Source organism: Temnothorax longispinosus, chromosome 1 (genome assembly GCF_030848805.1).
Source record: "Temnothorax longispinosus isolate EJ_2023e chromosome 1, Tlon_JGU_v1, whole genome shotgun sequence".
NCBI lineage: Eukaryota > Metazoa > Arthropoda > Insecta > Hymenoptera > Formicidae > Temnothorax > Temnothorax longispinosus.
The window spans coordinates 6,715,135-6,727,987 of record NC_092358.1 but is presented as its reverse complement, the minus strand read 5'-3'; the positions used below and the strand labels follow the sequence as shown (position 1 = coordinate 6,727,987).

Genomic DNA, 12,853 nt, shown 5'->3' with positions numbered 1-12,853 from the left:
AAGGACTCGTATTGACAAGTCACAATGGATTTTTTGCAAGTATTTATTAAACCCATACTTTTGCAGTATTCGTCATAAATAAGAAGTTCGCAGGTTAAATAAAAACTACTACCGAGGACTTTCTCTAAAGCATTAAACTAAAGCTCACCGCAAGAGCTAATACTCCAGACAATTTTTACACATTACGGTTTAATTTAATAAATGAGGATGTATGTTTTGATGAGCATGTATACTCGCATTCGCAATACATATATATAGTATACGCTACCGAGGAAAGTCGGTAAACGTCTGAAAACATCCTTTTTGTTCCTACATCTCGCTAAGAAAGGCTTCGGCAGGCGGGATTCTTATAAAACAATAAAAGTCCGAAAAAGTCATTGGCACGACGTAAATGCTTTCCAACCATGACTTGACACAAAAAATTCTGCGAGCGCCAATGTAATAATAATAGGATATAAGCGCATCATATTTTATATGTATAACTTATGAATATATTTCAATAAATCTGCGTTCTGTCGCTAAGATATTTAAAATATAAATATTATTCGCATTAAAGATAAAGATTATAAATAATTTTATAATTTTGATTTTGATCGTTTAGAGTTTAGATATTTGTTTTTTAAAGAATGAGATCCCTGCTTTTGGCACTCGCAATTTTCTTTGTGCCGAGTATACAATTGTGGAACCGCGCTCAACGAGACGTTCTCACGCACTTGAGGGTCGAGCTACGCCTCCGACCGTTTGGCAAAAAAGCTCGACAGGAAAGCGGACGATTTAAAGCGAGCAAGACGTATCTTTGTCGAGAAACGCTATACACAACCGGCTCTTTTTAAACTTTCATAGACGCAGGGGAGATTCGTATAATTTTTCCATTACAATGCAAAACGGTACAACTATATATTTACGTACCCTTTTCATTTCTCTTCTCGCCGTACCAATTTTGATGTTAGATGTACAATAACGCATCGAACGATAAACTTTCTAATTGCTATTTGTGGAAATAACTTCTCTCGAATTCGTAACACACCGATTGCCTATCGATTCTTAGGGCTATGACGATTGAATCACGTCACGTTAAACACTAAATCCTCGCTAGAGAGGCAAAACTTTGACTAAATTTTTATCGTATACAGTCGCAAGCTCGGAATTATTTCGCCGATGATACAGTTGTGACAATTAAAAGCGAGGGATACCGAATGATTAACATCACCTACGAAATCGATACGTCGTGCTCCCGTGCGAAAGGCCCCGGACGGGCTTCTCGCCGTCAGATCGCTCGATCGATTAAATTGTCGCCTAATAATTATCCTATGATTCTCGTAATGCAAACTCGCGCTCCTTCGCACGACAGAGAGGCCGAGGTGTAACTTCCGTTACGTAAAAAAGTAAAGTGAAGGTCGGGCTTCTCGCGCATCGTTGTAGGAACGACCGAATATTTGAACTACCGTGTATGTTTTCCGAAGTGCGACGTTATTAGCTCATGCGAATCTCGCGCTTCGGAAAAATGTTATGGCAATTTTGGTTGATACAAAAAATTGGAAAACATTCGTAATAATCAATCCGCGGTAAGAAATCGAATTTTTCGCAAGTGAATCGGTTGTATTTTTAAGTGCTTTGAGTCTAGAAATTAAAATTGTTTTAAAATGGATGTTATTTATAAAATATGTATAAAGATCGCCTTCAAATGACAACTAATAATGTGATAAGGACGTTAGTATATTATTTACACGTACAATATAAAAATCTTTAGAATAAATATTTTCGTAAAAACTCTTGACCGTTTTAATTTGGGAAAAGTATGGATTTACGCCGTTTTCTAAACTAACCGATTCAGATGCATGAAACGGAAGTTACATCGAAAAATTCAATTCTGCTAAGTGTGCAAGTGGCAAATAATTCAAGATAAATAATTATCACAACGGCCAAACCGAATGGTATAAAAACATTTCGGAATCACGACTACCAAAGTTATTTTACACAAAGACATTGGCTGTTGTAATTCTAAAATATAATTCGTATAATACTAATCAAGTCTAAAGACAAAATGCTCCGTCTCACATAAACTGAGATTACACTCTCTTATTTTTCATCGCGTGGTTTCACATTTCGTATTTTATATACACAAACTGGAAAAAGATTTTAAGTGATTCAAACTGAATAAATTGAGAAAGAAAAATTTCCAAAATATATTCCGAATATTCCGATTCATTTTTTTTACGCTTATATTATATACATATTTCTGCTCTAAACTGAAGACAATCTGCAATCCAAAAATATTAAAAAAAAAAAAAAACAATCAAATCTGTTTCATGGATACGTCGACATATTCTCGAACAGAAAGATTCCTCTTTGGCAAATTATCTATTTCTCAACTTTGTAAAGAAGTTTTTTTCGTAGCAAAAATGTAATTTCATATCAGCGGCAAGAAATCGCCCACAAAAAGATCAAATTCTATTTCCTAATAGAAATTGTTAGTGCAATCTTCTGAGCAGAAATCTCGCTGGAGAAGAAATCGAAATGAACTTCACGGCACAGGTGTAAAATCCTGAAAGTAAATTGGAATCCGTTCTCGGTTCGAGCAGTTCGCTACAACGTAGTTAATCGTTCTGTATAACGTAGAAATTCTTTGTAGAATTCGGACGTCGATCGCTTAACTTTGTACTTTCGTCCTGAAAGACGAGAATAAACGACGACGGTGGTCCCCGATGTCGAGGGACCAGCTGGGTACGCCTTTGTATCTTCGGGGAAGAAGCCCACGAGGAAGGGCCCGAAAGGTCCTTCTTTCCCTTGTTAGCCGCCCTTCTCAGGAACATAATGCATATCATTCACGGTCTGCATTCACACGTTTCTCTTTCTCTCTCACTTCTTTCTCTCTTGGGTCTCGCACACGATGGTAGTGGGTGACGCTAGATGGATGGTGATGGATTTAAGTCTTGTGCTTGGTTGGCGGTGCTCGGGCCAGCGCCGTTCACGAGGTGGCCCGCAGCTTCTCCAACGCGGGCACCAGCGATTCCTCAAGGGACGGTCCGCAGCTCAGCCCACACTCACCGATCCATCTCGCCTTACCACTCGCGTGGGACTGCAACGAGAACAGGGACGACCTCGTGAATTAAGTCGCTATTTGCTTTCTGATCTTCAGCTCAAAATTGGAAAAAAACTTATACGCGATTTTAACAGCAAAAAATACAGCCAAACCCAAAATTATTGCCGAATCATAAATTACAATATACGAATCCTTGTCTTTCAATTAACTCACAAAAATATTTGATGTTTACTGTCGGGAAGATTAAAAAGAAAATAAATAAAGATAAGTGTCAAATTTAATCAACGATTTAATGAGAAGGAAATCGAACGGAAGTTAATGACAAACCGGAGAAATTTATCGGTTCTTCTCGGAGGAGGGAGGGTCGAGGGTCGGATATTTACCATGGTGAGGTCGCGCTTCCACGCGGTGTGGCACCGCCCATCACAGAGCGGGCACGGCCGTTGCAGGGAGTAGCCGCCGCACTCGCTGCAGTCCAGGGAGACGTGCTCCTCGCTCCACGATACTCCGCACCTGCGCAGAGAACAAGATAACGATAATGAATCGTCGGGCGAATGCACACGCGATTATGCTAATAACAGAGAGGCGTGACACGCGGCCGGAAGACGCCGCGGCACAACGATGCGATATTCGCTCGCGGGAGAACTCCTGCAAGGTGATTTGCATCGCAAAACTATATCGTCGGCAGGACGGTCTTTTAGAGAAGCAAGGTCGTACGCGGTTTAACAATTCGATCAGCTCATCCGGTTTACGCGAGATTTGCTCGTCGATACCGCGACAGGGATAATACATAGCGAAATTATATTGTTCAAATGATACCGGTGATGAATTACGATGAGAGAGAGAGAGAACTGCGCAAAATTATAGATTAATCGGTAGATGCGTCAGATCAACGGACAACGAGAATTTTCTGTCGGACGAAGAAATATCTCTCTGGAACGTCGAATGTGCTTTTGATTAGTCGAGATACGGCGCGGCCCACGCGAATATTTCACAGAAATGCCGTACGTTGCATATCTCGAGGCCTGTATGTGCCCGATGTAGGGCATCGATTTATCGGAATAACCGCGTCAACCGTCACCAGATAAGCACTGGGCATACCTACTAGCCTCGTTTCTTGGATTCCGCGCCGATAAACGTCCCCCAAACGCTCGACACACTGTGCATTCGCGCGACAATGCGAATTTGTGTCGAAATTTCAAACGGCTCCGAGGGGCCGAATCGATTTCGCCTCCTCGACGACTTCTGGCCACGACGAGCCAAGGAGAGTAATAACGTCCCCATTAATAAGAGGGACATTTCTCTCCCGAATTAGCGAAATTAAACGCGTCGCGACGCGACGAATTGGAGCCGCCGCTGTGACTCCGGATCGTACTGGATTCTATTGTCCAGTGACACGTCACTCGATAACGTGATGGTTGCGTAATCCGCCGATCAACTCCCACGAGTCCCACGGTCCGTCGCGGATCCGCGTATATAGCCGATTCGTATATGACTATGTGAAAAAAACAAACGGAGCAAAAATCAACTTACGTAAAGCAGGAGTTCAGCTGAGCGCGCAGCTCCTCGATCGTCAGGATCGTATCCTGGTACTGGGGATGCGAGCCCTGCAGACCGTCGTCCACGCTTCCGCACAGGCTGTGGCGGGACAACGAGATGTTACTCCTGTAAACCGAAACGACAACTCATGTAAATTAGGCGACTATATCAATTTTACGCTAGCGAATGAGTAATGTTCGTTAAACTCGCGGAACCCATTTCTTTGAGATTATATTATTATTATTAAAAATTATAGTCTAATCTCTCCTAGCTTCTTCTATCAAGTTCACAAAATAATCTCTACTCTATTTAAATTCATAAAACAAATTCTAATGACATTTCTCCCTTTCCTTTCTTCCTAGCTTTTCTATGTCGCCTCGATTTCATCAGGTGCCATTACATCCGACGTGAAGAGAATCAAGTCTGAGGACCTGTTTCATAATTAAAACGCTAATGTTCCACTTTTGCTTCTAAAAGAAATCGGTTAACAAATCTTAATTCGTTAGAGAAGCTCTTAATGCTAATTACATTATAATCAATCTTTCGTAAAGTTTCCATTACATAACGCCGACCTGAATTTCTCTCTCTCTCTCTCGGGGACTCTGTACTTCGTCCGTGGAGAGCGAGAGTCCAATCCGGCAAATTTGCGAATTTAAATATCATCGAATTCAAGTATACGCTCCGTGATATTGCCAAAGATGTGATTCGACGGAACGAGGATAAGGATACGCGAGAGCAAACCGCCTTGAACCTGCCGGCCGAAAGAAAGAGGCCGGGCGGCTGCGATTAGCTCGAATGAACGTGCGCGTATGGTAATCAGGAAGAAAAAAACACGCTTCTCTTTCACGTGACGGCGACGTGAACGCACGCGTAATGAGCCCGGCGCGTTCGTGTTTTTGTACGCTCGACACGACTATGCAATCGTATGTATTATAGGCACTGGGGGAACAAAGGCCGCAGAACGAAGGTTTTCCTGAATGACCGTAAGTCGCGAGGCGAAGATCGTTGGGATTGCGAGCGCCTCTGCGTCGTGCTAATTACACAACTCTTTAATTAAATAGCTCAAATAATAAGTAATCCGTTCTCGCGCGCGTATGTAATATTTTTTAATAAAAGTATCACCGTAACCGTTGATATATTCCGAAGACGAAAACTATCGTGATTTTTGCCGCAATATTTCCGTCGCGACGTAACGATGATTAGGGGATAATTGGTGGAGTATAGTGATTATCCCCGCCGGAAAGAGTATTTCAAATTGCAGATGTTTTCAGCCGCGCGATTTGATTTAATTGAGGGACTTAATTGGTCGGTAATTCATTGCGATTCCGCACGAAGGTTTGAACGCGAGAGATTACGAAGTAATCGAATTAATAACGCCTTCGTTCATTCTCGTTCAATTCAGTTTTTCCAAATTAATCTCTTTCTGTTTCGGATTCTGTTTCAATCCTCAACAACGAGTGGGCGATGATTTCAATCTGACGACGGTATAACGGTGATCGAATCACCTTCAATGTTCCCCGATTGGCGTTTCCGGTGCACGCAATGCATATAGGAATTGATAGGAATGATAGGAATGCGTAGGAAGTCGAGTTTATGGCGCCGCGGGCGCCGGGCGCTTCGATGGGAAACGGGAAAATGAAATCGCTGGGCTTTGGCTAAAGCCCAAATCAGACTAGCGGCTCGCGGCCGCGACTGCGATTGCGATTTCGTCCCTTGACCAATGAGAAAGAAGCTGCTGGCAATTCGGACATTTCTCATTGGTCAAGAGACGAAATCGCAATCGCAGTCGCGGCCGCGAGCCGCTAGTGTGATATGGGCATAAACGCGCGAATCGCGAAGCATTCCTCCTTCCCCGCTGCATCCCGCGCCGCGCATTTAAGATTGCGCCGCTCGTCTAGCGCTAATTAGCCGCGACGAAACTAATAGTTGAGTTATATAATGACTCTAGGTTTCAATTCTGAGGTACGAGATGTTTATCATTTGCTGCTCATTAAGTAACCATTTCCATACGTATTTCCATACATTTTCATGTATAAGATAAATTCTGCAAGATAATGAGCCCCGGCTCTAACCGTCTGTTCAGCGCCGGAGCGCCGCATGTGCGCTCCATTTTTCTCGCCGAGGAATCGAAGGTCGCGTTTCGCGTCGGGGAAAAAGAGTTAGATCGACGCGAAGGTCGGGATATCTCATTTCAGATCATTAGACGATCTGAAATTCAGATTAATATCGCGTTAATTGTAAGTCTCGCGGCGGGAAAACCCGCCCAATATCGACGCAATCCGTAGCAGGAAAACTCGTTCGTGCGAGACGACCAACGTCGGGATATTTGCAATTATAAGTCGCGACTTGTCCGCTTCAGTTCAATCCGATGTCCATGAAAGGATTTAGATCGATTTATTTTACTCACCCGTGGCGGGAGAGGCTCTCGGTGCTGGCTGGTTGCACGGAAGTGACCGACATGTTGCACTGATAAGTGGGTACTGAAACACGAAGTGGAAAAAAAATACTTAAAATATAATGAAAACGAAGCCAAAAACAAAAATGGTTCGGCTTCTTCGACGCAAGTGGCAATTTTATTGAAATAAGTGCTCCATTGTTTTGCAAGAGCGCTGTAATCTATTTATATACTTGAAAAAGACCACAATTTGTGGTCGAAACGTTGGTGAGTAAGTATTTCAATAAAATTGCCAGTCGTGTCGAAGAAGCCGAACCTTTTCTTATTCACTGGCAGCGAAAAGCTCCTATTCCTGTTTTGCAATAAAAACATTTTAAAAATATCGCTGTTAAAGCTGGGAACGGTAACGATGTGAGTTGAAGAAAAGTTTCGAAAAGATTGCATTCTTAGCAAACCAAACCTTTTGGCAAATCTTTTCCGAGCCGCGTATATGAATAAAATACTTCAGTCAATTTTACGTCTTATTTTATTAACTGAATGTTGATTGAAAGCTCAGTTTATATGTGAAAAAAAATCCACTTTAATTCGTTCAAAAATAGACGACATTTATACAGACGAATAAATTTCATGTAAAACAGAGACTAAATGCTCATGTAGGATAAACAAAGTGAGACTCTTCAGACACTCTCTCGGAAGTTTCCAAGATTTCTCGATGTCGCTTTATAAACGAAACATCGGCAAACAAATGACTCGCAAGAAATCCCCGGAATCCGATAACGTCGATAAGAGATCTTAAAATATTGACGCACGGAGATACGATACGATCAGGCCCGGTTACGTATAAAAAAAAAGTTACGCGACAAATCACCGCCGGAAAGATTTCATTAGAATTGGCGTTACATCGAAGGCCAAGGTTAATCATTATCATTCCGCCGTATACTTTCGCCATATACGTGCGAAGTGCCCAATTCGAGCTCCCGAGTGTACAGTTACCTATTACAAAAGTTTATTGCAATATCGCGGAGTCATTTCCGTCCGTTCTCCGCGCGAAAATAAACGGAGAAACGAGAAAATTTTTCCTATATACGTGTCCGTTTTATCGCTGAAATTTAATCCAGCGACAATAAACCCGCAATTACGAATGTCGGGACAATTCCGTGATTTGTACCTTATAGGTTTTAAAAACCGAGGCCGCGCGGAGATTGTCGCGTAATGTCCGTGTATTAGAGATTTACCGTGATTAGGTTTAGTGATTTATTAGATGCCGTGTATGTAAGATCCTCGTATATATGCAATTGACAACAAGCGAAGGGCAGCACCGCGCGAGAGCGGATTTCATCGCGATCTCACCTTGGCACGGAATTAACGCTTTTACTTTCTACGAGAAAGCACATCGAGACAGGCCGACACACGTGGTTTGCGTCCGCGATATTAATGAAGCACCTTCGATTTTCGTCGAGCGCTGCAAGCGCGAATAGGCGACTCGAATTCGCCTATTGTTCGTTTTACCGACATCGCGATCGATTCACATCCAGAAAAAAAAATAATTATTTCGCGCGATACAAGGTAAACGTACCTTACAACTTGAATAGTGTCTTACGACCCGCCACGTTTCTCGGTTCTTATCTTTCCATCGCGAGATAAGCTGGTTTTCCAGAGTATAAACTCAAAAAATTGAAAAATCGACGACGAAAAAAAAAATTGCAGGCACATTCGGTGCGGCAAATCAGCGGGAGTGTCGTTACAAAATCATGGATTATTACGAAATTGACAGTCTCGCGATCGAGTACGAACAAGTGGAGAAAGTCAAGGATATATCGCTTGCAAAAAATATCACGCTGTCGATTCGCGTTTCGTCGCGAATGTCATATTAAAAAGTACGCACGGCGCCGGATCGATATCTCGCGTCGTCGCCACCTAGCACTACTACGCCGCGCGGCGATCGATTTGCATTTGCATTTATTAACCCCCCGGGGGACCCCGCGAATAACGCGCATTGCGTCCGCGCGTGTTTCTGCGTTGGATTCTCGTTAAAGCCGCGATAGCGTAATCGTTCGATAAAAACCCGAGTCATCCCGCGCCGTCGCGCACGAATTCTCGGCATTCCTCGTTGATAAATCGATACACGCCTATACGGGCCGCCCTCGCCTCGCGCGAGAGAGAACGCGAATCAAGGACCGTTCCGAGATCGTTTCGATAATGGCATAATCGTGGACGGAAGCGGCGACCCGCTGGAGCCTAGGTACAACACCTCGATAACGCCGAGGCAAGGATAATATGCCGTAACTGCGAAAGCCGCGCCGATAAAAGTTTATCGTGCGCGCGTGCATATGCATTTCTGCGCGCGCGACGCGATACGACGAAAGCAGATTCCGCGTGCTTGCGGAACGACGTTCCCAGAATTGCGGACTGTTTCGCGAAAATCTAAGCGGGCCTTGAGGAGCTTATCGGCGAGACCGTGTAACGTCCCGCATATGCGATTAAGAAATTTATTTTTAGCGGGAACGCTTCGCTTTTTTTTTGTTTCATTTATTTATTTTTTTGCGTACTGGCGCATGCTTCCCTCTTGGAGCCGAGCGGTTATCGTTTTCCTCGTTGAACGAATTACGATCACGTGTAACCGTAATGATGCTCCGTGTAAACAGAGTGATTTGCGGACTATCTCGCTTGAGCGTCTCGCGAAGATACGAAGATGCACTTTTCATTAATCACTGGCAAAATGCTTATATATTCCCCGATAGATTTTCAACAGAAATGCGAGACTTAATAATTATTGATCATTTTCATCCGGAATTCAATGAAGATTTATTTAGAGGGACCAATTGGTGTGGACTGTGCGTTGTGCAATCCGGCCAAGGAAAGGCTGGGAACCGCTTTTCATCCCGTTCCGCTACTTGATGGTATATAATTTCGGAAACCAAGTTGTCGTACGTATAATTGCGCGTTATTTGAGCGACGTCAAGGAGATCCGATGACGATGACTCAGTGAGTTAAATCGCGAAGGTAACGGCAATTTCTCACGAGTCGCGGTGCCAACCAGACGAGCTTTACCAGACCAGGCTTACGCTTTGACGAGGCGCGTATAATCTTGGAGCGACAGGGAGACGCGACACTCCTACACAAGATGACTTATCTCAAAAAATAAAATTCACTTTACGCAAAGTATTTTTGAAATACACACCGCGGAAGTACCGTGGAATTTTATCACTTGTGAAAAGGATCACACTCGACTTACGTCCAAAAGATTTTGCCGGATTATTCCGGCGTGAGAAAGAGAACGACAAGGGAAAAGCAATACACACGCGGGAGAATCTGCCTGCTTTCTCAAATTTCCACATCGGAGAAGCGAGCGTGTGAAGACGGAAGGAAAAAAAATACGCGATTGAAAGACATCCGATGAAAGGAATATCGCGGAGGATAAACCGAGATATCCCCGCAACCGTGGGATTAGTAGGTAACGCTACCGCGAAAATAGAACTATATAAGCCGTAAATACAAAGCTGCGGTCTATAAATAACCGGATTTTATTAATGCCGCTCGTGATTCGCGTATATACGCATGCATATGTACCTCGGTCTAATTCTTTCCATTTGCGCGCTATTCTCGGAGAGTGGCTAATCTCGTAAGAAGATTGAGTGTCGATCGCCCCGACTAAAGTCCCCCGAACCGACTTTCAATAAACGAATAAGCGCTCCGTGGAACGACGTTTTTGCGCCGTCGCATCGATATTCTACAATCGAGGCATAAATTGTCCGATCTGATGTCTTTCGAAAGAGATCTTCTCAAACTGTCGCTGATTTAATTGCCAAGATTTTTAGTATCGAGGATGAATAAAATCCTATAAGAAATTGTTGCATTATTCGCTCGCGACATTTTTCCTCTCGGGTTAGCGTTTCGGATTTAACCCTATTCACTCCAACCATGCCCTTTCGTGTCCCACGAGTTTCTAACAGTCGTTTTTTTTTGTGAAAAACAAATTATCGTGGGATAATCCCTCCACGCCGGAAAAATGTTTTTTTAAATAAAACGAGTCGTAATGTGTGTTTGTCAACATATAAATGTAAAAAAATATTTAAATAAATGATTTCCAAATGTTATTTATATTGATTTTTAGTCGAAGGTACAAAGATATAATAATTTTTGGGGGAATTTTTCAAAGCTATTAACATTATAAAAAACACGTGGGACTCGAAAGTGCATGGTTGGAGGATTAAAGGGGCGGAAAAAACGTTGGAGTGAATAGGGTTAAGTCTGATGTAACGTCACGGTTACACAAATCACCCCGTCTATCTTCTACGCGGCGATGATGATGACGCCTCGAGTCAATGGAGCAGATTTCCCGAGGCGGGAGGATGGAGGATGTGTTACGCGCGCGAGATGAATGACGCCATAACCGTCAACGACGTCGCAGATAACGTCGATTCCACGACATTATACGACGCCACTCTCGCCTGGAATTATTTATAACACCCGTCGGAGAAGCCCCTCCGGCATGTGTGTGGGTTCGCGATAACGTTTGAAACCGGTCGATGTCATTCTTAGGAGAGAATAATATATACAGCGTGCTCCAGAGCCGTCGCGCGGTCTTTGACAGAGAGCTCTACGATCGATGTGGATTTAATCATCTCGAATATCGGTGGGCGGAACGAACAATTGTTTAATTGTCGGAAACTCGAACGTCATAATCTTGTTGCAAAAACAATTTCTGAGATGGTAAACATATTTCGACTACTAAAAATATATAAAATAATTTTTCATCATCGAAAACATATTCAATATTGAATGGAAAAATTGTAGTTTCGTTTATAACGTAAATATGAGAATTTTCCATATCTGTATACGGTCACGCGTCCGTTTGTTAATATTCGTGTTAACGAAGCCGGAAAATTACAGAAATCGTAATTTCATTAGTGCAAAAAGTACTTCCGTGAAAATACATGCCCATTTTCCGACATGTGTGTACGCACGAACACACACTTGTAAACGAATTAGCGCGGCTACCTAATCTCTGCTAATCTACGGACGTTTCCGTTTCGCAAGTCACCTTCAAGGACTGCGGCTAATTGGCCATGCGCGTCGGGGATGGCACAATACTCCTTCGTTAAGATCGCGCTCTAATCAGAACGCGGAGCGGTAAGAAGACAAATTATCCTTTAATTTACTTGTATCTGTAATTAGGATGCGGACACACCTGCGATCTCAAGAAACATACGCTGTCATTCTAATTAGAGTTAAAAGACAAATAAAAGTTAAAAGTAATTAGCTCGTCCCGAGAGGTACAAACATTACGTAACAAATCTGTAACCGTTTTAATTGTCCAGGCAACGAAAAATCACGTACGCGGATATATATTTCAATATTTTTATCAAGATCGCCCAATCGTTTTCTCTGTCCTTCGTGTCGCGCGACACGATTCCCTTAAAGGCGAGCAGAATATCCGTTCCCTCTCGCGAACAATTAAATCCTAAGATTAGCCCTCGAGACACGAGCTCCGGTTTGCGAAACCAGTCGCGCGCGCGCGAACCATTCGTTGGCAGCCGGCCCGAGAAACGGCTATCCGGTCCACGCGAGCGTATTTTCGTTCCGTTTAGACGCGACGGGAATAGAAGTGGGCGTGAAGGCAAAATGCAAGTGGCACGCATTCGCGGATCGTTAAGAGGTTTATATCCGACTTGATCTCGGGAAGGAGAGCGCGACGCGTCGATCCGCCGTTTTCTTCCTCGAGAGAAAAGTGAAATCGGCAAAGTATATTTCAACGAAGATGTTTTCGCCGATTCGTCGGTTAGCTAATCTCGGAATATATATATGTACAGACATACATTAATATGGAAAAAGTATAAGAAAAAGACACACACAAGAGTCGCGTTTTCTCGTCA

The 12,853-nt window shown here is 43.1% G+C and overlaps 1 protein-coding gene across 2 annotated transcripts in view; it reads right to left on the bottom strand.

The window, feature by feature from the left end:
• Positions 1–27: 27 nt before the first annotated feature.
• Positions 28–12,853, bottom strand: part of Pino (protein pinocchio) — a 47,415-nt gene continuing 34,589 nt past the window's right edge. For both annotated transcript variants that reach the window (XM_071776706.1, XM_071776711.1), the window contains 4 exons: positions 6,990–7,062; positions 4,577–4,708; positions 3,427–3,556; positions 28–3,079 (listed from right to left, as the gene is read on the bottom strand). In XM_071776706.1, coding sequence (XP_071632807.1) covers positions 2,969–3,079; positions 3,427–3,556; positions 4,577–4,708; positions 6,990–7,062 — 446 coding nt within the window. In that variant the 3' untranslated portion in view covers positions 28–2,968. The remainder of the gene's footprint in view (positions 3,080–3,426; positions 3,557–4,576; positions 4,709–6,989; positions 7,063–12,853) is intronic.